Source organism: Talpa occidentalis, unplaced genomic scaffold (genome assembly GCF_014898055.3).
Source record: "Talpa occidentalis isolate TD23 unplaced genomic scaffold, MPIMG_talOcc4v2.1 talOcc4.6, whole genome shotgun sequence".
NCBI lineage: Eukaryota > Metazoa > Chordata > Mammalia > Eulipotyphla > Talpidae > Talpa > Talpa occidentalis.
In genome coordinates, this window is record NW_023604972.1 from 91400962 (window position 1) to 91427846 (window position 26885).

The 26885-nt window shown below is 40.5% G+C and overlaps 1 protein-coding gene across 2 annotated transcripts in view; it reads left to right on the forward strand.

Annotated features, from left to right (window-relative positions):
* SV2C (synaptic vesicle glycoprotein 2C) overlaps positions 1–26885 on the forward strand; it is a 385830-nt gene that overhangs the window by 291343 nt on the left and 67602 nt on the right. For both annotated transcript variants that reach the window (XM_054687976.1, XM_037530198.2), the window contains 2 exons: positions 6787–6967; positions 22633–22784. In XM_054687976.1, the coding sequence (XP_054543951.1) occupies positions 6787–6967; positions 22633–22784 (333 nt within the window). The remainder of the gene's footprint in view (positions 1–6786; positions 6968–22632; positions 22785–26885) is intronic.

Below are 26885 nucleotides of genomic sequence, written 5' to 3' on the forward strand. Positions count from 1 at the left end.
CAGCTTTGCAGGGCTGACCAACACCTAGCCCAGCCCTAGTATTTGACATGGGAGGAAGTAGAAAGACTGGCTGAGATCTTACAACTAGTGTTAAAGAAGTCATCTTGGGTAATTTGACTCTTACCCCAGGAATTTTTCCAGTATGCAACGAAAAGGAAAGGAATCTTTGAGGTAGTAGGACCGAGACAGGTTGTGAGTGCTGGCACTGACCTTAGGAAATGTCGTTTTCAGTGTTGACTTTGGTAATAAGATAAACCCGTCAGTGGGTAACTGGTGATTGTTCCAGTGGTTTATGGAAACCTGATTTCTTTAACCATAAAACATGTCTTCAGGGATCTTCTGAGGCAAGGTAGAAATTCCTTTAGCTAATTAAATCCAGAATGGTAATTGGTCAATTAATGGAGAAGCTGGTAAAAGCTAGAAAACTTGCAACACATTGGTATGTACCTAGCCATCATGTTTTAACATAGAGCATGTATTCTTTGAATACAGGAACAAAGACTTTCTTGTGTAGGCATCTTCTCGCTAAAGTCCCATGGTCTTTCCTGCATCACCACAGTCATTATATAGCTTTGATTTTCAATTTTAATTTCTTCTTTTTAAAATATTTTATTTATTTTTACGTACAAGAAATGGGGTGTAGGCCAGCGGTGCGGGGAGTGAGAGGATTCACTAGAGACAGTGGGGAGCAGAACAGGTGGATTTACTGAAATACACAACTGAGGTGAGCAGTGGGCGATACAGGGGAGGTCTGTTGCATATATGTGGGTTAGCTTGCTGGCCAGAGACGAACTCAGACTGCTGCGGTGGGCCTCCACAGTGGTAGTGCACTGAGTCTTAACCCTCTAGGCAACCAGGGAGGCCCTCAATTTTAATTTCTTAAAGGTGGAGTGAAAACTGAGAGATACCTATTCCTCAGTCTAATCACAGAACCTTTCATCACTATGATTTTTCTGTCTTTTAGGGTCGTATTTATACTACTTAATAGCAGTATTCTTTTTCTCAACTCTTCTCTCCCAAGTTTTTCTCGAGTTAGTTTTCATATTCCCAAATCTCATATGCATATTTCCTATTCCTTTAACACTCATATTTCATTATTTATGCAATTGATGCTTAATTAAATACATAATTAGTAAAAAGCAAAACTGACATATATCAGGTTGAGTGTAAAAAGATTAAGCCTAAAATGCTGTTGCTGGAAGCAGAAAGAAAATGGGTAAAGTCAGGGGAAAAGATCAAGGAATAGTTGGCAATGTGTTTTCAGAGGATTTACTAATTCATCAAGCTTTTAAAGTAAAAGTTGGCTAAGTGTAGGTATAACATAAGTTTGTAGGAGAAAGCCCTACCTTGGAGAGAATAAATGGACATATTTTATAAAAGGAGTAATAACTAAAAAATATTAAGCATAATTTGGGCAACAAACCATTTTTTAATCCAGTGAAAACAATAGATCATATTTTGTTATTCTTCTCAATAACTCTTTCCAGGCTGTCATTGTTATTCTTAGATTTATTTTTATTTTACTTTGACTTAAAATTTTGTTCCAGCCTAAGAAATACCCTTATGTAAAAGGTGAGTGTGATCCTTGCCTCATGAAGATTGCATATCATTGAATACAGAATACCACCACAGAAGGTTTTTCATTGAAAATCAATTTGTAAATAAATGGCACAGTGAATTATAGAGTATTGCATTAGCCATGGATAACTGAAATTCTTAAAACAATTTTAAAAGACCTATTGACTAGAGAAATTAGTCAGAAGGAAAAAGATAAGCACCAGATGGTCTCACTTATATGTGGAATCTAGAGAAACTAAACAAAAGGTCAAGAAAAATCAAAACTAGCAAGCTGACCATAATCTGAGGCATACAGCAAAGGAGAGGGCAGGAGGGGAGCAAAACAGAGGAGAGATGGACACAAGGAAATATGGTGATGGTTCATGAGTGAAACGGTGGTAGAAGAACTATGGGGGTCACAATGATGTAAGAAAAAAATAAGTAAATTTTTTTAAATAATAAAAATAAAAACCTATGGGCTAAAATTTACTATGAGAAAAACAGTATTTACCATTTCTTAAAATTGTTCTGCTTATTTTAAATGCATTTAAATTGGTATTGGGGGAAAAGGATGTTCTTTCTCCCTTTGAAATTGTCAAAAAGAATCAAAAGCAGCTTAGCAAAGAGGCAGAAATGGAAATGTGATATTTATCAGGGGAAATGAGGCTATAATTAAATAAAATGGATTCAGGACCCATGTTAGAAAATACCTTAATGGGGCGGTCATGCTGGAGGCTGCTTACAGTCGTCTGAAAACCTGAACAACTGGACAGGCCTAGAAAGGCCTGAACCAGAGCTGGGATAGAAGAAAAGTGAGTCTTAGTTTGCATTTATTTCTTTGGTCAGGTTCAACCTTTTGAAGGCCCAGCTGAATTCAAATCTTGAAAAAATTGACAGCAATACCTTTGGGAAGAGGACCAAGGGAAAAGGAGACTTATTTTCATTTGTAGACATTTTTATATAGGTAGGCATAGTTTTATATATATATACACACACATACATAATTTATACCTGTATATAATATATATAACAGGTCCTCAAGTATCATTTTATCAACAACACTTCATTATAATGTTGATGAGAAAAACAAGTCCCCACTAGTGTTGAACAAACTGACCTTATTTGAGGACCTGCTTTCATTAGACTTTGTTTCACCTAAAATCATAGTTTCTAAGAGCCTATCGATGAAGTGAGGGCCTATTACATATTAATAGAGGTGTCTGGGGGAATTGAAGGATGGCCATTTGAATTTCACTCTTTTATATATTAAAACCCCTAACAAATGATATTTCAAGTGACTTTAGGTACAAGGTGCTAATAATAGAGGACTTTCTACCACGTCCAGTCCCTAAGGCTCTTCCACAGAAGTCAGTGGCAGAAGGCAAGGGCAAGCTCAGCTCCTTCAACCTTTACTACTTTAGAGCTTCTCAAAGCTCCCATGTGGGACTGTGTTCTCACACTATTGCTGGTGCCCAAGCGTTAGCATCGCAGACAGGGTCCTCATAGCACTGGAGTCATCACTTCATAAAGCGCAGAGCTGAGGGAGCAAAGACAGTGACAGGCAGCCAGTGAGAGGAGGAGCACAGGCGTGGAGACCAGTCCTGTGGGAGCATCGTCCCTCCTGCTCCAGAAAAGCAAAGATGTCCTCCTCTGGGACTGTGTGCTGGAGTCTGTGTGTTTTTAGCAAGGGGTGGATTTCCACTTTCCTCTGGTACAACCAAGCTGTTTCAGCAGTGATTCCCTCCCTCCGCCCAGGGGATGTGCTCTGTTGGAATGTGTGGCAGTGAGTGGTGAACCCCTTGCCATGTGTTGGGGAGAGCATGGCAGCGTTTCCCTACGCTCCTGTCAATCATTTTACTAATCTGGGCTTAACTCATTCTGTGAAGGTGGTGCCCAGGGAGGAGACACCTCAGACATTTAAGGCACTGCTTTCCATTCTAGATGATACTGCCACACAGGAGCTTGGACAAACGGGTGTCTTCACAGCAGGGCAGCCAGGACTGTTCAAGGACTCAAGTGCCATAGAAAGAACTGCCACTGGGACCGAATCTCAACTTAATTCTGTGGTCAAATCATTAACTTCTCATACTTCCCTTTCTCACCAAACAATTGGGACTCCATAGTATTGCCCTCAGAAGGCTGTTATAAGGATCAAATACATTAAAGAATGGCACATACTAAAAAAACTAGCAACAACAAATGTTGGTGAGATGTGGAGAAAAAGGAACTCTCCTGCACTGCTGGTGGGAGTGCAAACTGGTCCAACCACTATGGAGAGCTGTGTGGAGGTTCCTCAACCTACTAAAGATGGAGCTTCCATATGATCCAGCAATTCCACTCCTAGGTATTTACCCAAAGGACACAGAAACATTAATTCAAAAGGGCACCTGCACCCCTATGTTTATAGCAGCACTGTTTACAATAGCTAAGCTATGGAAACAACCCAAATACCCCAAAATAGATGATTGGATCAAGAAAATGTGGTACATATACACCATGGAATATTACCCAGCAATCAAAAAAGATAAACTCATGCAATTTGCAGCAACATGGATGGAGCTGGAAGGGATCATGCTCAGCGAAATAAGCCAGAAAGAAAAAGAAAAATACCGGATGGTCTCACTCATAGCAGGAATTTAGAAAACCTAAATAAGGGACCAGGAAAAAGACTAATTATGATAAAGTAAAAATCAAACTCAACAAGCAACTATCAACCAGAGACACACTATGGGGGAGGGGCCGGGGAGGAGGGAGTAGGATCAAAACAAAGGGGGTGGGAATTGTATGGGGACTATAACCAAGATGAAAATGCATATGTTGTGCAAAAATGAAAAAATGATGTAAAAAATATACAAAATAGGCCTCCCCGGTGGCGCAGAGGTTGAGCGCTGGTTGCGAAGCTGCCCACAGCCTCTGCAGTGCCGGTTCGATCCCCGGCTGCTCCCCGGCCACCAGAGGAGGGTCCACATGGCGCGCAGACCTCTCCTGCCGCCCGCTGCTCCCCTCAGCAGTGCACTTCGGTCCTTCTGCCTGCTCTGCTCCCCGCTCTGGCTCTGGTGAATTCTCTCACCCTCCCGCGCTTCTGACTGTACCCAGGGCTTGTATAAAATAAATAAAATAAAAAAATATACAAAATAAAAATTTTTTAAAGATTTATTTATGCATACAAGAGCTGGGGTACAGGCCAGAGATGGGGGGTGAGAGGATCCACCAGAGACAGAGTGGAGAACAGAACAGGCAGACTGACTGAAATACACTGCTGAGGGGAGCAGCGGGCAAGACAGAAGAGGTCTGCTGCGCCATGTGGGTTCCTCTCTGGCTGGCCGGGGATGGAACTCGTGCTGCAGAGGCTGAGGACTGCTTCATAGTGCGGTGTTTAACCCCCTTGTGCCACAAGGGAGGCCCAAATAAAAAAATTATTAATAAAAGACATTATACAAACACTTAGAACTAGCTCAGTGTTCAGCAAGTGATTGTTACCATTTTTTGTTGTTGTTGTTGTTCTGAAGGCTGGAGCTCTGAGGAAGTCTCTCAAGTCTTTAGATCACAAAAGCCACGAATCAGTCTGTCTGTGGACACTCACGTTCCCATTTGTAGGCATGTCTAAAGACACTGATTTTATGTGAAGTTTAGCTGCTGGCTATTCTTTTGAGAGGCATGAATGACAAACCTGAGTCTCTTGGGCAATAAAAACAAGATATGCTGTCATGCACTTCCCTAGGTAGACCTGTCTGCTTTTGGAGTCCCTTTGCCCCGTGCTTATATGTTCTTTAAATTCTTTTCTAGACATGCATTGGGTCTTGGCTATGAGTAATCTCTTTACTAGGAAGGATGTTCTCTGTATGGTTGGTCTGTAGTATGGAAAAAAATAACCTTCCACACCCAGGGAAAGAATGATATCCTGCCATGTTGCAGTACTTCAGTTTAAATAAAAACAACTTTTGTTTTGTCTCATTGTACAACTGTTTCACATTCGCCACTCACTATAGCTGTCTGCACTGCACTGTCTGCAGGCAGCAGTACCCGGAGGCAGGATGTGGGAGTCACCATAGTTTGCCAAGTGTTCTCCTGGATCTCATATTGGTCTATTAACTATGAGTTAAGCAAACTAATTTGGGGTAAGTGTTCAAATATGATATTTGCCAAATTAATCTAAAGCAATAAATAAAAAAGTGTTTTCTTTTTTAGCTGCTGAGCACCTTGAAAGTGCTTTGAATAGGGTCTGTTCAAATGGTGCTTTGGTGCAGCAAGAGAGAAGGCAAAAACAGACAAAAGAAAAAAGTAGCAGTTTTTTTAATACTACATCCAGATGTAGCAAACTTTCATCTATTAATCACGCCATTCCTCTAGCTGTTGCACACACTTTCAGAATCCCTTCTGAGGTAACTCATACCATACCAAATGTGATCTCATCCTGACAATCTAGACAGAGCTTCCATCTGGGTTTGTTTGTTTGTTTTTTTTAAAGAAGCAAGTGAATTAGAAAATTTGTGTACACTCAGAGTGACATGTCCCTACATCAATAGGAACATCTGCTTACTCTAAATTGTCCATTTGTTTCCCTTATGGAAGCAAAACCACCCATGACAAGTGTTAACATTTCCTAATCTACTAATGGCTATTTCCCTTTTCCTTGGGTGCCTCCAGACCCTGACTCCAAGAAAAAGTTTGTTGTCTCTCCTGGCAGAGTGTAAAACTACTTTAATATTAACTCTTGTAATCTTTAAGCCCCTCTTCCCTAACTCTAAAGGAAGAACCAGGGCTTTCAGGAGGGACTAGAGAGAAAGAATCCATGGAAGTCTTTGGTTGACCTGGACACAGGTCATCTGCTGCAGGCAGGGATTTGAAGCAGGCTGGAGGATCCACTTGGGTGCCCTTGACAATGGTCTAGGTGGGGCGCTCAGACCAAAGGTGACATGACTGTGAGTCAGACTCCAGTATTGTTCTGTGTGGAGACTCCTCACACCTGCTCCTGTACCCATCTCCAAGAGACTGGGAGAACATGATTGTTTTGTCTTTCGCCTTGCCTTGGGTTTTGACCACCAAAGGTAGCTCATAGGGCTTACTCTCCAAGTTGAAAGCTGATTTCTGCATCCTGAAGGACATATTTTAAAGGACATAGTTACCATGCAAAATGCTGGAATGTATTTTGTCCCTTGTTCATTTGCTGTTTCATATGTCATTTGCTCCCCCTCTCTGATGTGTTTCTTTGTTTTCTGTGTGTTGCAGGCAGCATAGTGTACCTCGGGATGATGGTGGGGGCGTTCTTCTGGGGAGGACTGGCAGACAAAGTGGGAAGGAAACAGTCTCTTCTGATTTGCATGTCTGTCAACGGATTCTTTGCCTTCCTTTCTTCATTTGTCCAAGGTTATGGCTTCTTTCTCTTCTGTCGCTTACTTTCTGGATTCGGGTAAGATTTTTCTCCTTCTTATTTTACAGTAAAGTGTTTATTTTTTCATAATTGTACATGTTTACCACTTTAGAGGACCTCAATGTCAAGAAATCACCCCATAATACATATCCTTTTCTGTCTTCATGTCAGCCTGAGGAGCCACAATGCTATTTCTTAGAAATGTAATTTTTAACTTTTAAATCCAGAAGAGAAGGGAACACACATCTGTAATCTCATAGATGATTGCTTTAATGTTTTACTTCTAGGAAATGGGTACTGTTTTAAGCGGAACACTGTTCCTTTGGCAGAGAGCATTCATAAATGTATTTTTCCTCTGAAAATTTAATTTAAAGCAAGAAATAGCTCTGGCCCTACCCTATTATTAACTAATTAAAAGTTTGAACCATTGAAGTATGCTCTTAAATCCAGGATGAGAGTGTTTCAAGTAAATGTTTTATTGATCTGTGTTAACAGCATGTTTAACCAGGTAGCAAGCCTGATTCTTAAGATATAAAAGGTTCATTTTATAAGTTCCTTGTTTTTGTTGAATTTACAGAAGTTTTTTTCTATTAGCCAAGAGTAATGGCATAGTACACCCATTGGTGGTCATTTTCTTTAAAGAGCTTAAGGCATTTATTTTGTGTGAATCCACAAACTTGGAAAAACCCAGTGGCTGAATTAGGGAAGTATGAGAAACTCTGCCTTGATATGGAAAAAAATAGCAAAAATATCAAATTTCTGATTCATGCTTGAGAATTTTATTCTTATTAGCGACATTCTGGGGTACCTAACACAAGATGAATATGTAGTAACAATATAAAAAAAAAACAAAATAAAATAATAAATAAGGAAGTAAAGGAGATAGTGTCCAGTTATGAATTTGAAAAGCATATCAGCTGTGGTGTGGTGCCCACACAGCAAAACACAGTTTTGATGAAAGAGAAGATCAGAAAACTATAACACATCTTCCTTAATTACAAATAATAGTGCTTTAAAATCACAACTAATGTGAATGGGAATATAAAGCATTAGAGGAAAAGATTATTGTTGGGTTGTAACTTCCCCAGAAGCTTCCTGGATATAACCTAGAATTGGCCCCCAGAAAGAGGCATACCATTCTATATTGGTAGGTGACCATTTTAATGAACAAGAAAGCATACTTCAAGACTTCATCCTAGATGACTGCAAAATAAGAGAGTTTTCCACACCTGTCCACCAAATCTTAAAAGTTTCTGTGTACACCATCCAAATGGTCTCAGCACAATTCTATCTCAAGAGTGTGTCCTTGGAGCAGTTTCTGGGTTTAGGGAAGGAAAGCAGAATACTTGTTCCAAAGACAGGGGGTGGGCAAGGAGCCTCCTGTTGCCCAGGTCGAATTCATATGTCAATAGACTAGTAATATTGCAGTGACTGCCTTTCCCAACAACTGTATAAGTGGTTGCTTCAAGAATACAGAGATTTTTCCTTTGCAAACCAATGATAACTTTGATAATTCATTCAAAATATTTTTAAATTTGTATATATTTTTCTCCCACAAGATTTGTGCATATAATGAGACTGGTGGATAATCTACATATTTTTCTGTTTGTTTTTTTTTTATCTTCTTAGAGTCATATGCTACCTTCTGCACATAATGAACATTTTGCAAAGTACATGACTAAGTTACACACATTTTGAAGCTTTCCTTAGTATAAAGACAGTGTATTTCATAAACCAAGATATTTGGAGAGTTTGTAAAAGTGTAAAAATATTTTGTTCTTGGGGAAAAAATGATTTTTTCTATTAATTTGCTTTGTAATAATGGAGAAAGTGTCAGTTTTCCTCAGCAGAGGGGACACTTAGTGCTCAAAGATGTGTATAGTATTGGCTACATATATTGCTGACTTAGGGAAGTATTTATCTTTAATTTAGGTTGCATTGATTTGTAATACTGTGTATGATGTAGTGGAATAAGTTCACACCTTCTTAAATGTATGTCACCACACCAACTCCCACCACTAAGACACCATAGTCCTTTACCATAGACCTTTGGGCCTCTTTACTGCTGAGTAAACTGAGACACCTGAGGAAGAACAGGTATTATTTGGGACTGTTTGCTAAAGGACTTTCTCAGTGAGTGGATCCATAGGATAAAACATTTTTGCCACTGGAAAGGCAAGGTGTTCCTTGATCTTTCTGTTACCTTTGTAATACCGCTAGCCTATATGGAAAAGGCGAACAGTCCTTTGAATTTTCCACTTCTCTCCATTTTCTATCTTCCTTAAGAAGCTTCAGCAATATTCCACAGACTTAAAAGTACCTGACTGTGAGCAAATTATGGTAATTTTAATCATTAGCTTGATTTCGACATGGTCAACTCAATTGACTGCAGAGTAAGTACGATTAAGGACAGAAGAGCTGAATAGACACTTCTCCAAAGAAAGATACAGATGCAAACAGGCATAGAAAAAAATGCTTATTGTTACTTATTATCAGGGAAATGCAAATCAAAACCATAATGAGATATCACCTCACTGCCATGAGAATGACCAGTATCAAAAAGACCAGACATGGTAAGTGCTGTGAGGGTGTGGAAAAAGGGAATCCCCTTACACTACACTGTTGTTGGCAGTGTAGACTGGTCCAGTCCCTATAGAAAACTGTATGGAGCAGTCTCCAAATATTAAAAATTGATCTTCCATATGATCCAGCTATTCTACTCTTAGGTACCTGTCTATTTGAAGAATATAGAAACACTCATTTGAAGGGGTGCATACACTCCTTCATTCATTGCAGCACTATTTACAATAGGAGGAAAAATACAAATACTAGGTGATTTCACCCATATATGGAATAAAAAGAAACAAAACAAAGGAACAGATAAAACTAAACCAGAATCAACCCTAGAAATTTGACTGAAGGATTGAGGTTACCAGGAAAGGAGGTTGGAGGGTGGGGAGCAAAGTGGAGAGGAAGTGACAGTGCTCTGTGGTGGAGGAATATTGAGCCTTGGTGATACATGTGGTGTGGTAACATACATCTGAAGAGGTGCAGTATTGTAAACCAATGTTACCTCAGTTTAAAATGATACAATTTAAAAAAAGAAAATGTACTACAAAATACTAGATTGTTCAGAAGCTAATTCAAGGGCAGTACAGAAGCAGATCGTTTGGGTATATTCATGATATCATCCTCTTTCCTGTCATAGACAAATCACTTTTCTGCCAGCACCTCAGGGCTACTGACCTCCAAATAACATAATTGGCCTGGCAAAGCACAAACTGTGTATTGCTAACTCAGCGAGGCTCTCTAAATTATGATGCCAGAGGCTAATGTGCTTTGCCTTTGCTAAGTTGACACCAGAGCTCTGGGAGATCAGAAATTCCTGTGCGGCCTGGGGAAAGTCACTCGGGGTCTTCAAGCATGATTTATTTTTTGTAAAAGGGACATCATAAAACTTTACTGTCCTACCTTGAAGAGTGAGAATCAAGTAAGATTTGTATTAAATTACATAGTAGAGGAGGAAGTGTGGGATAATGTCTAGAAACATTCTGCCCATGGTTTAGCATTTCCTGTTCTCTCTGCTGTTCAGTCCATTTACTTGGCTAAGCAGTTGTGTGCCCAATGCCTCAGAGTGACAGCCAGGAAGAGGGAGAAAGGCCTGCTTTGGCTTTTAAGTCTCAAGTCTCACCATGAGGGAAACAAAAATGACTAATCATAAGCAAAAGATTTGGGAAAACAGGATGAGAGGAACTGAGAATTCCTGCTGTCTGAATGGATGGAGGGTCCCTAGACTGAGGAACGGCTAAGGGGGAGCCTTATGAACTTACTCACCTGGGCCCAGGTGGCAAAACATCCAGAGTTTCGAAGAACCCCGCAGTTGGAGGATGCGAAAAATGAAGCTGTTAATGAAAATGAAGAAAGTTCTGTTAAGGAAAACAAAGAAAGTGCTACTATTTCCTAGTTGAGTAGCTGGCCACCTTTCCTACGCAAAATATGTGAAGTGCTACCTTGATGACACAGGGTTTCTCTTAGCATCTCTGCAATTCCTCTGTTCCCTCTGGATACCTGTCTCTGAACCTCTGGGTCTTAGGTCCTCATATCTGAGACATGCTCTCAGTCAGGCCTCTATTTGCTACAATTCCATTACAGTTGAACTCAAATAATATTGTAGCACCAGATCTGCCCCCAAACCATTCTGGACCTTTTAGTATAGGACTATAGGATAGCCCTTGGCTTCAAGATGCTTCCAATCTGGTTGTAGAGGGAAGACACACAGACGGCACTCCTTTCTCCACCTTCTGTAAATTGATTAATTCTCAAAGAGAGGTAATGACAAGGGGCTTGGGAGACTCACAGTGACCAAATTTTGAGACCAGTTTCCACATAAAGGTTGTTTTTAAAGGCGTGTAATGTTTAAACCCTTCCCACTCCTATTACTTATGAACCCAGTATGTAAGGAGCTAGAGATTTGATATGGTCCTTTTTTATTTAACCTCTCATTACTAAAACACAAGCCAAAGAGTTAAGACTTTCTTCCTGGAGACCCTAAGTAAGAGATCTTGTTATGTTTACTTGGCAAAGCAGCTCCCTCCATCCATATCTGCTCAGTTTTTACATTGAAGAAATCTAGATAAACATGGAAATAAGGTTTTAGTTCTTTCAGCAACAAAGGCTCTTCTCCCAGGGCCCTTCACACTCAGGATGTGAGGCCTGTCCTGCAGACAGCAGTCCCAGTGACACACCACTGAACCCTCTTTTGCCTCTGGGTACCACTTACCCAAGAGATTGAGGAGCCAACTTGGTCTGCTCTTTACAGTTTAATGGACCAGGCCGGGCAGGCATGGTTACTGTAAAGAGCTGCAATCAAAATAGCTACAGAACGGTGGTGTTCCTAGAAGTAAAATAGGTAGGATATTTACTAAATTCCTAATGATCCATGTAAGTGGAAGAGTTCTAGGTCAAATGAATGAAAGTATAACTTGAATCATAAAAATGGAGAGTCCCAACCCCCCAATCAATTCCCAGACATGAGCCAACTTACAGACACAGGACCCCTAAAATGAAAGGGAGACTGAGTTCGTTTGACAAAAAACCCCCTGGTACACACCAAAAGTTTACATTGTTAATATTTCTCCCCACCTCCCCCAAAGTATCCTATGGCCTTTTCCCAGAACAACTGTGTGTGAGGGAAAAGGAAATAATCAGAATTGGCTAGACTAGACACTAACTCCAGCTGTGTCCGAAATGTCAGTTGTGGTCTAGATATCTGAATGGGGGGCTTATGGATGTCAGGTGACTGATGGACTTTTAGCTAAACTCCATCAACGTGTATCCAGTGAATCCCTAAATCCATCTTGTGGTTGTTACCCAGTTCTGGAAAGCGTAATTGGAACAGACACAGCAACTGGCATAATCTCCACATTGGTATAGTGCCTGTCCATCAGCTCCACACACTGGGAAATTCACAGCAAAAGAGAATATGTGGGTCACAGTCCAGACCATTATTTTGCAGATTAAAGTTTGGTGATAGAACCAGGAATCACAAAGCTAGAATTTATGGTGCAATTAAATCCTTTATAACTAGCAACTCTATAAACAAGCAAACTGTACATTCTAAATCCAAAGCTAAGGTCCATGCTGTTGATTTTATTACAAATCCCACAGGTTTCCAGTTGTTCTTATTTCATTAGCTAAAGTGTCATTAGCAACACTGTTGTATTACTTTTTTGCATAGAAAGGAGACTGGAAGGAATTCTTGCAGCCTCAAATCTATCTGGGTTTATGGTCTCACTCCCTTTAGATGTTATGAGTATATATTCTTAAATATAAATATGTCCAGTTAACATATTCACATGATTTGAAATATTTGTCCAGTATAAAGAATGATTTTTCTACTCAGGGCAGCAGTGTTTTTGTGTAAATGTGGAGTAGGACATCACCAATTACTCGTCTGTCTCTCACTTCCCTAAGTGAATCTCCTACCAGGAAACAAATGGTAGACTTTCCTTCTTTGTTACAGAAAATTAGAAAGATGGGAAATGGAGTTGACACCATTGATTCATTTTCATTTGTCCCAGAATTAAATTATTTGTTTCCAGTCACTGTTAATTATGGGAATGATAATGCTTTGGAAGCCTGGCAATGTCAGAATTGGGAGCTTCTCACTGAAGGCCTGGCATTGCTAAGCATGAAGGTCAGGAGAGAATATAATGGCAACAGAGATTAAAATGAAATTTCAGTATGTTTGTTTACTGTAAGTGAACAAATAGTCATTTCTCTCTGTGCAAATGGAGCCTCACAAATGCTAACTTCTCAGCTATTTATACTCTCCATCCATTAGCTATATTAAGTTATAATAACCAGAATACCTTGGCTTTGTAGAAATCAACACTGAATGGAATTCTTCAAGTATTTTTATGTTTAGCATCTCAGTTATTCCCACAATTTTTCATAATTAGATATGCTAAAGTATTATGTCTTTTTTTAATAAAATTAGAACATTGAGCACAGATAGGTTGACTTATAAATGTTCAATACACTCCCGAGTCTTCTAAGTTTAATTTAATTCTGAGCTAAAAGGTTTTCCCTTAAAGTAGTCTTTCTTGAGATATGTTTTACTTCCTTAACATATTGAAAAAATGCACACCCTTTTAAAATTTTCATAACTGTAAAAATGCTTTATCAAAACAGCTGTATATTGCTTGCCCTCTAAGAGATGCTGTGTTAAAAACACTTTATAGATATTGATTCATTTAAACCTCATAGTGATCCCATAAATCCTATAAGGAAGATACTTTTTTGCCTATATTATAGATGAGAAATTGAGGCACAGAGAGGTTAAGTAACTGTCTGAAGTCACAAAGTGAATAGTGTCATCATATTCAAGCAGTCTGGCTCCAGAGCACTAGGCTGTGCTCTCAGTGATTCCTTATGATATCAAGCTCCATATGATCCACCTTAAATAAATGTTTTGAATAGATCAGGTCAGGAAGATTTATGACCCAGATAAACAGAAAGGAAAGACCTTTCCAGTATTGAAAAATGAGATAATAATATGACTAAATTATCTTTAATCCAAAAATAATCACAAAGCCAAACTGAAAACAGTGGTTCAGTGTGTTTTCATAGGTTTGTGTTGCCCATGTAGCTACCAAACACTTAAAATATGGCCATATTGAGATGTTCACATAGGAAAGTATGCAAAATAGCTTATTTATAAGTTTTCTGTTAATTGCATGTTCAATGATAGTATTTTAGATATATTGGTTTTAAAGAACCTATGAATATATTCATTTCACCTGATTTTTTTCTGCTTTGTTTTAATGTCTCTTCTAAAAAATTTAAAGTTATATATTTGGCTCATATTGTATTTCTATTGGAAAGCACTGTCTTAGGCTGGGCCTTTTACAAGCATTTCCAACATGAAGGTTGATCTTTTTATCACACTTTATTTCTCAGTATGGCCTTTGGCAAAGATACTATTGATCCCACAAGAGAAGTAACAGATCAAAAGATTTTCCAGACTCAAGATGTATACTTGTGAGATATTAACTATAGGAACGCTTTAGAATTGAGCTCCTTTAGGGCAGGAACTTGTGTTCTCTGTGCCATTACCCCCAGCAGCTGGTGGTGTGCCTGGTTTGGGTGAAAGGGTAGATGAAGAAGGGTTGGATGGATGGATAAAAATAGTGAGTGGGTGGAAGGGTGAGTGTAGAAATAGGTGAATATGTATGTTTATTATATATATTATATGTGTATATATATATATATATATATATACCAAGAGGCTGAAAAATTCTGCATCTTTTTGTCATAATTTTCTGTGGGTCACCATTGTGATCATCGCCATCTTTATTTATGATACCATGTATGTGCTGTGGGAATGCATTCTTTTTTTTTTAAAGATTTATTTTTATTTATGCATCCAAGAACTGGGGTATAGGCCAGAGGTGTAGGGAGTAGTGGATTTACCAGAGAGAATTGGGAGCAGAACAGGTGGATCTATTGAAATACACTGCTGAGGGGAACAGCAGGCGAGACTGGAGAGGTCTGCTGCACCACGTGGGTTAGTTCCCTGGTTGGAGATCGAACTTGTGCTCCAGGTCTGCCAATAACTTCATACTGCTGAGACTTAACCCCTTGCACCACCAGGGAGGCCCCGGAAATGCATTCTTCCAGCTCTCTCAGGAGCTGGGCTTTTCAGCTGCCTCTAGCATCCTGATCTATATAGCACCTTTCTCCCAGTGGCACCAGGTCTGCTCCTGTAAATGTGTACACTTCCACAGGTTTGGGGGGCTTAGGCAACAAAGGACTAGGGAAGTTGGATTGAAGTTATGCTTTCTTAGCAACACAATTTTTACCCAAATGATAAGCTTGTATCACATATTTTAAAAATAGTCCAAGTTTTCCCTTAATTATTCTATCATGTTGAGAAAACAACTGCCATATCAAAGGTTGGAGGACTAAAGCTGTCCAAATCATCTATTTTTAAACTGTACTTTTTTAATTGAGGTAACATTGGTATATAACACCATGTATGATTCAGAAGTATAGGATCACACCTCTTCAGATGTATGGTACCATCTGTTTCTTAGCCCTGCCATTATACACAAGCAGTTATCATTCTTGATTTAATAATGGTTTTGTTGCCAGTAAGTGTTCCTCTCCTGTCTGCTTCAATCTTATTACCCATAATAAACATGTGTCTTCTAACCAATAGAGCAATCTTACTTCCCTTACCCACCCAGCCCCTTCAGAGACTGTTAGATCTGTGCCTTCCATCTGTGTTCTTTCCTCTAAGTCCCTGTGTTTCACCTCTGTGAAACTTATTACTTTCATGAAAAGGTCTCTGGAAGTCCATATTTGGGGATGTTTTCTTTCTTTATTTCTGGGACCAATTTAAAGCAAATGAATTGATTCCAAATTGCTGTGCAACTTGCCTGACAGTTCAGTGTCATCCTTTCTTTTTGTTGATTCTGAGTGAGGATTAAAAGGATTTTTTTCATGCCAGTTATTGTAATTGTAATTCCCGGATAGATTGCACCATTCACTGTTCTTTTTATAAACCCATAATACTAGTCTTAATAAAAGCTGCTGGAGTCTGCTTTGGTGGACTTTGCTCTCTGCTTATTGTCTGTGTAGAATAGTTTACAATGGTTATTCAACTTCCTCCTTAATTAAGTTCTCAAATAATGTCCCATTCCCAGTGGAACCGGGAAATGGAAGCTCGAGGTAAAGGACTCTTTGCCAATCACGTGTTGAAATGTTAGAGTGAAATTATTCTTCATTACATGCTCATTGGAGAATTAAAGTAGAACAGAATTACTTGCTGAAATTCCTCCTCAGGTCAAGACACTCTTCAGACAGACTTATTTTTTCCCCTAAAATGCCATACTTCAAGCTATTTTAAATACAAATTCCTCTTTTTACCTATAGCCTCCCTTTTCCACAGTGGAAACTGGAGCTCTTCCTCATCTTTGTCTCAATCACCAACATAAGTCAGCATGATGAGGTGCAGGGTAAACATAACGCACCCCTGGATTGCCATCTCCTGATGATGAGATCAGATGTGGCTGAAACTTGCAGGCCTCGGTCAGTCAGGATTTCTGGTTTCTCAATGAGGTTCTCAATGAGGTGCAGACTATGATATTTAGGCTTCTCCTTTGTCCTGCTGCTTCTAACTGATTTAACTCATGTGTCTCATGTTCCCAACTGAAGAGAAATTTTGTCTGTAAAGCTGACACCCTCTTTGCCTTATATTGTATCTTAGGTTAGTGAGGAAAATAAATCTGTTTTATATTTACCAGAGAGCTAGTACTGAGTCTTACACAGTCCTTTTGAGGTAGTATATGTGTGTATGGGGGTTGGGGGAAGGATACATACATGCATATGTGCACACATTAGAGTGAAAGAAGAGTCCCAGTTTATTCTAGGAATGTGTTTAAAACATTTTTTAAATTTGTCTTTATATTGCTGTAATTAGAGGTGCAAAAATCTAAAATTACTATAACTTAGGAAATAGCTACAACTCTGAAATTCTAAATATCAGTGTTCTATTTCATTTGCGTCAACTCAGTTATTTTAACTAATCTTCCACCTATATATAGGGTGGATTTCAATTATCATTCCCTCTGTGCCTCCTGTTACCATGGCAAATTAAGAGCCGACCCTTTTGATAGTTGATAATAAAGATTTAATATCTAATTATATAAAAGTAAAACCACCCTTATCTGATTGATGTAACATTCCATCAAAAGTGAACTTGAGCAAATTTCAACAGTAACTAACAGATCATTATATGATGAATGATAAAGAGGTTTCCATGTTAACTAGATTTAGCATGCATTAGTCATCAGGTAGTATAAAAGGTAACCATTTTATGTCTTATATTATGGATATGGCTTTTTAATGTAAAACAGCTTATATTTCCCATATTAAATCCCCATTGCAGGAATTGCTCAATGTCAACACTACTTTGGATTGGGTAATTCTTTGTTATGAATGGCAATCTTATATACTCTAGGATTTTTAGAGTATCTAAGGCTCCACCCACTGTATGCTAATAGCTCTCTCTGAGTTGTAACAATTTAAAAGGTCTCCAGATGTTGCCAGATATCTTCTGGGAGTAGAAGAAAGAGAATCAGCCCTATTTTAGAACCACTGATATGTAGGAATTTGAGAACCACTATTTAAATATAAATTATGGGGCCTCCCCGGTGGCACAGCAGTTGAGCGCTGGGTTGCGAAGCTGCCAGCAGCTTCTGCAGTGCGGGTTCGATCCCTGGCCACCAGGCGAGGGTCCCACATGGTGTGCAGACCTCTCCTGACTCCCGCTGCTCTCCTCAGCAGTGTACTTCGGTCCTTCTGCCTGTTCTGCTACCTGGTCTGGCTCTGGTGAATTCTCTCACCCTCCCGCGCTTCTGACTGTACCCAGTGCTTGTATAAATAACAAAACAAATAAGGAAATGTATTAACTTCTTACACAAAATATTGAGCTAGAATAGTAATGGGAAACTTTCTTTTTTTTTCACTTATAAGATTTGGGATTGGCAGGTTTTTCTAATCTTCAGCACTTATAGAAACCAAATTATTGATACATTATAAGACAGAGAAGCACGATCTGAATATTTTTATTGTGTTTATACATGTGTCCCATCTGCAACGTATTTCTAAAAGTCAAAGAGGTATTTTAGAAGCACCTAAAATGTCCCAAGGGACTGCCCAAGGATTCATATTTCATATGCTGTGAATCATTTCATGTGAATCATTTCATATCAAGTGAACACTTTCCATCTGCACATCTGGTCAGAAGATGACCATGGCAACTAAGATACAGAGTAATTCAGGAACTCCTCAATGGCTCCATTGCTATCAGATCATCCATTCCACCACTCCCAACTTCTAATGTCTTTATGACCCAGGAAGCAAAACATATGTTTCCATTCACTGGAGATGTGTGTATGATCCTAACAGATTACTCCAGGAGCCTTGGGGTGCTCCATCCCTGGAGAGTCTTTGTAAAATTCAACTCTTTTGAGCAACTATTTAGTGCATGTCCACTGGGCTAGTAATGTAGATTCAAAGATGAATAGGACAGGGTCCTCACCTTCAAGGACCCTTCAGTCTAGTGTGAACAATGTATAAGCACCATTCTAATGGAGTATGAAATACTAGCAATAGTATCTCATTGCAGCACACTGGAATATTTTTTCTATGCTTGAAGGATGTCACAAGTAAGATGAAGAATATTTTCCACAAATAGATTATCAGCCCACAAAAAGAAACATGAATGCTTGGATTATTTTATAGGTTCCAGAGTCTGAAGAATTTTGCAAAGGATTTAAATAGACTCCATCCCTCATTTACCCAATGATATGAGAGCTCCTTGCTATCTGCTTTACAAACAGATAGTAAGAGACAACCATGCAAAAAATAGCCACCTTTGAAAAATGGCATTGAATCTAGCCCAGCCCCCTTAAAGTTGGTTTCTCTTCGCCAACAGTGATTTGTTTAAAACTAATAGGCAAGTCTCATCTTCCACTTGCAATTCCACTTCCACTTGTACCCTGCAGTACATTTATCTTGGTTCATAGTGACCTGACATATCTTGACATGCAATTGTGCCTTCACAAAATGTGAGATAGAGCTCTTACATACAGACTGTCTGGAATCCTGATGAGACATTAATTAGGATTTAAAAAGTCAGTAAAAACTGGGATTCTTTTTGTGCATTGAGAAGTGAAGGCACAGATTAGGGACCTGGGATTTTATGGTGCAGAAAAACGGATTCTTCACATCAAATGAAAAAAAAAGAAGTAGAATTAAATGATTTATGTCACAGACATTTTATTTCACACTAAAATTATGTGTTGTAATAAAACCATTTAAAATATGTTTAAGACTGTTGAATTTTAAAATCCAACTTGCTTTCCATGGAATTAGCTCAAGAAGCCAGGCAGAGAACTGAGTCCATGCAATGTGGCTGTAATAGCCAGCTCTGACCGACTGCCACATGCGTGTGTTTCTTTCGGGGTGGTCTGGTTGATGGACCTGGGCCTGGCTGGCTACTCCTGGTGTGATGGTGTTAAATCACCACGTGCTGCATCTGAAGTCACATGGGGTCATACTTAAAGAGATTTTAGGTAGAAGCAACACGTTCATAGCCTAGGGAACGGATAGAGGTGCTTTCTGTTAGTGATTTATGATGTTTGAAAAGCAACTCTCATTAAGAAACACTGTGACTCATTATACATTTACATTTAACTATTTATATAAAGATAAATACATACATTTATGCATTTCCACATGCTCACTATTCACTATGAATATCTTTATAAAAACAATTTCATGAAATAATACTTATTACTTGAGTTGTTCTCAAGTATTTTCATCTCTTTTTCATTTTTTAAAATGCTATTTAAGCATGGTTCTGGCACAAAAATGGATACACAGACCAATGGAATAGAATTGAGAGCCCAGAAATAAAACCACTTGTATATGGACAACTAATTTATGACAAAGGAGCAAAGACTATACACTGGAACAAAGAAAGCCTCTTCAATAAATGGTTCTGGAAAAACTCAACTGCCACATGCCCAAGAATGAAACTAGACTACTACCTCACACCCCACATGAAAATCAAAATGTATAAAAGACATAGGTATAAAACCTAAAACTATAAAATACACAGAAGTAAACCTAGGGAAAACACCCCATGACATAAACTTCCAAAATATCTTTGTGAATTTGTCCCCAGCAGCAAAGAAAACAAAGGCAAATATAAACAACTAGGACTACATCAAGCTGAGAACCTTCTGTACAGCAAAAAAGTAACAAAAACAAGGAGACACTTCACAGAGGGGAGAAAATATTTGCACACCTTACACCTGATAAGAGACTGATAGCGAAGATCTATAAAGAGCTCTTGCAACTCAGTCCTCCCTGGTGGCCTAGCGGGTTAAGTCTCAGCACTATGAATCTATCTACAGCACTAGTTTGATCCCCAGCAGTGTATTTCAGTAAATCTACCTGTTCTCCCCACTCTGTCTCTGGTGAATCCTCTCATCCACCCCCTCACACCTCTGGCCTATACCCCAGCTCCTGTATGCATAAATAAATAAAATATTTCTTTTTAAAAAAAAAAAAAAAGAGTTTGGGGCCTCCCGGGTGGCGCAGCGGTAGAGCGCTGGGTTGCGAAGCTGCCCACGGCCTCTGCGGCGCCGGTTCAATCCCCGGCTGCTCCCCGGCCACCGGAGGAGGGTCCCACCTCTCCTGCCGCCCGCTGCTCCCCTCAGCAGTGTACTTCGGTCCTTCTGCCTGCTCTGCTCCCTGCTCTGGCTCTGGTGAATTCTCTCACCCTCCCGTGCTTCTGACTGTACCCAGTGCATGTATAAACAAAACAAACAAACAAACAAATAAATAAATAAATAAAACATGCCTCTATTAAAAAAATAAATAAATAAATAAAGAGTTTGTATAACTCAACAAAAAGAAAACAAACAACCCAATCAATAAATGGACAGCAGAGCTAAATAGGCACTTCTCCAAAGAAAACATGCAGGTAGCTAACAGGCATGTGAAAATTATTTATCACTTATCATCAGGGAAGTGCAAATCAAAACTACAATAAGATACCACCCCACACCAGTGAGAATGGCCCATAATGAAAACAAAACAAAACAAAACAAAAAAACTGAAATAAGTGCTGGTAAGGGTGTGGAGGAAAAGGAACCCTCTTTACTGTTGGTGAGAATGTAAACTGGTCCCGCTCCTATAGAAAGCAGTGTTGCAGTTCCTCAAAAGACTAAAAATGGATTTGCCATATGAACCAGAAATTCCACTGCTAGGAATCTACCCAAAGAACACAAAAACTCAAATTTGGAAAGAAACTTACATTCCTATATTTAATGCAGCACTATTTACAATAGCCAAGATATGGAAACAATCTTAATGCACCAAAACAGACAAATTAATCAAGAATATGTGAAATATATACACAAAGAAATACTACTCAGTGATCAAAAAAGATAAACTATGGGCCTCCCCAGTGGCGCAGTGGTTGAGCGCTGGGTTGCGAAGCTGCCCGCAGCCTCTGCAGCGCTTGTTCGATCCCCGGCTGCTCCCCGGCCACCGGAGGAGGGTCCCACATGGCACGCAGACCTCTCCTGCCGCCCGCTGCTCCCCTCAGCAGTGCACTTTGGTCCTTCTGCCCACTCTGCTCCCCGCTCTGGCTCTGGTGAATTCTCTCACCCTCCCGCGCTTCTGACTGTACCCAGTGCTTGTATAAATAAATAAATAAATCTTAAAAAAAAAACAAAAACTCTACTACAGATGTCAAATAAATAGATTTATAAAAAAAAAAAAAACATAAACTCATGCCATTTGAGGCAACATGAATAGAGCTGGAAGGGATTATACTTTCATCTGAGATCTGTTAACCTGAGTAGATGTCACTGTTTATGTCATCTCTCCAGAGCTCAGTCATCCTCTCTTATAAATTTAACCTAACTGAGAGGAAGCATTGTGTACCCCATTATCTTGGAATCTAAACCATGAACTTCCTATATTATTCTACCAATGCCCCTTTTATATGTACTCATTGCAATGATATCCACTGCATTGGGAACAGAACCAATCTGGGAAACGTTCTTGGTCCTGTGTTTGTCAACACATCAGCCTCATTGGGCTCCAGGGCCAGATGCTGTAGGGTAGCAGTGAGAAAGTACAGGTTGTAGACCTTCTCTTAGAGGTATTTGAAGTTGTTGCCAAAAGTTTCCACATCATAGGCAGGACATACCAGTATGTACCTCATTTTTTAAAAACACATTAATTAATATATTCACTAGATTGTAGCAGATATTGTAGCTTTTGATAAAAATGTAGAATAGTCAACTCTGAACAGAAAGCCCATTGGAATCTCAAGCTAAGTATGTTCTATAAACCACAAGGAGGGTGCTATCTTTAGATAACATAGCTTAATTACAGGTTCAAGTGTTTGGAGGATAGAGCTACATTAAGCTTAGAAAGTGTAGTGTTAAGTTTTAAAATCATGGTAAATACATATTCTCTATAAGCTGGGATAGAGAGAGAGTGTGTGTTGTTAGAACATGCTTTGCTCTGCCCTTTACAGCTCATATGAGCCATGTATATGACACACCCAGCCTACATATATGACTTCATGTATCATTTGTACCTCTTGGCAGGATTGGAGGAGCCATTCCCACCGTGTTTTCCTACTTTGCGGAAGTGCTAGCCCGAGAGAAGAGGGGTGAACATCTCAGCTGGCTCTGCATGTTCTGGATGATTGGTGGCATCTATGCCTCTGCCATGGCCTGGGCCATCATCCCTCACTATGGTAAGAGACTGGCCTTGTGCCAGCCAAGCACTCGCCTCATTTTACTTCCTCCATTTCCATCCTAAATGCTGGTTGGAGACCAACACTGTCATCACCTTATTTCTCCCATTCATAGTGTCTAGGACATTTTTCCCATAGAGCTCTATGTCATCATAATGGCCCTTTAAAAACACTATTGCATTTTGCTGTGTTTAAAAAGATCACTTTGTTTCCTATGCACTGTCTAATCTGGGGTTCCTGAGCCAGAGTAAATGAGAGGATACACAGACCATAACCAGCTTATAAAAAAACGGTTGCTCCTTGGAATTGCCCAACACGTCAGACACACACAATTATTTGTCCACTCTGGACCCAGGGCAGAACTCAGCCCCACTTGTCTTCCAGCAGCTCAGAAGTGGGATGGGAGCAGGAAAAAATCTTATCTTGCCATTGACCATCAATTTGCAGATCTTAAGAGATCCCTCCCATACACCCCAGACACCCACCTCTGCTTCTCTGAAGCACTTCTGTTCCTGCCACCTCAGAGTACTTAAAAGTTCGTGTTTCTGACAGCACTCTCCACCTCAGCAGCCAGAAGCTTCCAGTTGCTTCATCTACAGCGAAATGCAGAGAGGTTAAGAGAATCCAAGAATCAGATTCAGTATACAAGGGAGGGAAGTGTTACATTTGCGTGTGTGTGTGTGGTGTGTGTGTGTGTGCATGCAATCAGACTGAAGTTCACAAAATAGCAATATTGTATAAATTAAAACTCATTCTTTAATAAATTAAAAACTCGTTCTTTCCTCTATTTAGAGTCAAATCGATCTAAAACTTACTCAAATACTCACTTTTTTCCCATTTGCTATTTTTCTGCTTTTGTTTTAGAACAGAGCAATTTTTCATTCTAAAACATGCTTCTATTAGTGCACAACCCTATGTGAATTTGACTCATTGCTAAAACCAAAGACAAGACATAGGCTTTAGTATTCAGAGGTATTATAATTTGTTCTACCATACTGAGCTACAAAGATTATGTTGTCATGCTCCTTTAGGAAACCTAAAGGTTTAAATGCAAACCAAAATTGTATTTAACAGCAACAAAAATAAGCATCTATAAAGAACTGGTTATTTGGTCTGAAGAGAACTTTCTTTTACCAGACATTTAAGTTGAGTTTAAGGGACTAAAAGTTGCTCATATTTACAGTGAGGAATTAAAGGACCTGAGGACCTCAGCCACCCTCAGAACCTTCCTCCAGAGAACAGCATCTAACTATCCCCATTAGCTTGCTGTTCTAAATGGAAAAGTCACTCAGCTGCCATGTAAGGAGTGGCTTCTTGGGAACTGTGTATAAGGAGACAAAAGGAGAATCAGAATCTGGGCTTTCCAGCATCCTCTGTAGCAGCATCCTCTATTACAATAAAGTGTCTGATCCAGGTGGACACAATGGCAGCTCCATGACCACCTCTACTGGTGACACCCACAGGGCACAACCTAGCAACGTCCCTCAGCAGTGTTCTGCGTCTCACTGGGTGTGACAGCACAGCTGTCTTAGCATCCCTTTCTTGCCATCCCTTCCCAGTACTGCTGGATTCTTCCAGACTACAGTGCTTTCCTGCTTGTGTGGTTTAGAATCCCACTTGAAAAGTAACTTTGACATCTGGCTATCTCTTCTTTTCAATGACACCCCTTTTTACTTTACTTACAATAAACAAAGCGTGAAAAGTCCATGTACTTTCCCTGCATCCTCTGAAAAAAATCTTGTTTTCCCTTTGAAATTCTGCATTGTGTAAATGATACTGCATCCCAAAGAAAGAAAAGCATGCAGGTGCTTGTCCTCCACCCTATTCCATTAGGAGACCTTTGAGTACCACCTCCCCCTCCCACCCCCACAATGTACAGTAAGTTTTCACTCAGCAGAGGAAGAATTCTGGGCATGGTAAAGTGACTCAGAGTCAGGTACTGGCTCTTTTCCTTTTCTGGTAATAGGATTTGCTCTGAAAGGAAGGAATCGATAATTGGCATCCACGTGGCAAGTAATTCAAACAATAAATGATGCACATAATCATGGTGGAAGAAGCTGTTCCTGGGTGTCACCTTTCCGTATTAGTTGGCAGAGTGGTCAGTCACAAAGCTGAGCCTGATGTCATCATTTTAATTCTGGTTCCAAACAAGTTTCTGAGGCCAAGTAGACCTTGAGGTGCTCCCAAAGGAAGGATGCTGGAAGGATTCTTATGAAGTCCAGCACAAAGCAGAAAGGGTGTTTGGATTGTTCCGGGGGTTGGTAATTTAAGACTGGCCTGTGGACGAAGTTCCTGATATGGTAGACCCATCTGGCCTGCAAAGGCCTAGTTTCTATGCCAGTATCAGATAATGATAGTGCTTTACTTTTGCATCACTGCTCTTTGGCTGAAAATTTCCCTGGAGACAGAGAATTGGTCTCCAACATCTGAGGGTTCATGACATAAAGTTTTACCTCACGGGCTCTGACAAGGCCTTCAGAGGTAGAGTGCTTGGATGTCATCCTGCCTGGCACCTTTCCTGCCAGCCATCCCCAGGTGACAGATCTGTCTAGTCAGGAGCTCTGGAGTTATCTGTCTTCCTGTGGCAAAGAGCAGTCTCCCCAGAGCAAGGAGGCACAGCCAACCAAGAAGGAAATGCCCTTGCCTCAAAAATTGGGTCCTGCTACAGCTGAGACCAGGTGTTCAAAAAGCCTGGCTCTCCTTGAACCCACACCCATTGTCAAGTCCAGGATTTGTGATCCTCAGTGGGGGCAGCAGAACCAGCGTTCTTCAGAGAACAGCAGATAGCTGAGGTGGTATAAAGGCCTTTCTTCAGCCTTCCTCCCCCGACGCCCCTTAGTAATCAGGACATCTCAGCATTTAATGGAAGTGCCTTAAGAGGAAAATGAGAACAGGGGCTGAGTCACAGGCACTTTCCCTCCTTGGCTGAGAGCTTTCATTTAGGCCCAGGCTCTGGAGTGCTGGCGGATGGCAGCGCTGTCCGCTCCATTAAACACTCTGTCGTCATTTTCTCCTTTAAATTCGCCTTCGCCTCAGAGGAGGTGTTGTCCCCTGCCGAGGTGCATGACAGTGTGCAACAAGGACATTCAATTAGCTAAGTGGGAAATTCTTATTTCAGCAGGAAATGCCTCAGCTCTCAAAGCCCACAGCGAGCAGGGCTGTACCGCGAGCCAGCGCGGCCCCTCCGCCTGCCGCGGCCCGCCCTTCGCTGCAACCTCACACGGCCCAGCAGGGGGCGCCCGAAACGCCCAAGCCCGCCCCCAGCCCCCTCCAGCCACAATGCGGTGTCTGGGCTTCAAAATTTACATCCTCTCCAGGTTGTTTGAATTACCAACCTGTCTCTACTTCCTTTAGTTATAAATGTGTGATGCTGTAAAGGCAGGACAGGACACAGTGCAGGTTTTCTGATCCCATGCAGACCGGGTAAAGGAGGAGTCAGATTCCTCAGTGGTTTTGCAGGTTTTTTATTGGGGTTCACCAGGCATATGGCAGGCAGGGATGCTGGCTGGGGGGCTGGGAGGCTGACAGGCCTCCCAGCCCCCAGCAAGTCTTCACTCTATCTGGACTCTCTGGAGTTCGTTCTGCTGCTTCTCGGCTTCTGCTTCGGCTTCTCTTTCGGCTACGGCTTCCACTGCTGCTGCTGGCGTCCCCGTGACGCCGCCCTTAAAAGCACAGTCTTAGCTCAGCTGAATCCCATCTACCTATGCCCACACCCTACTCCAGGTGCCCGCCATCAGGCATGCATTCAGGACAAGGATCCATCATCTATCCTGATGGCGGAAGGGCAGAAAAGCCTGATATTTTCTTTACCCTACAGATGTGAATGCATTTTTCCTCCCTAATTGCAAACCAGGGGTGAAGGGAGGGAGTAGTGGATAACTGTGGAAGAGGAAACAGGGAAAGCTCTGTATGTTTGGTTACCCTGTGGCCAAGGGAAAGGCAGGAGGGTCGGAGCTGATTTTGAGTGTTAGTCCCTGCTGCTAATGGCAATGCGAGCGTGGTCAGTCATTTCAGTCTCCCCCAACCGATTCCTATGTGATGGGGGTTAAGTGTAGTCACCCGTGGTGATCCTGTGAGAACACCAGTGTGTAATTAAATGCT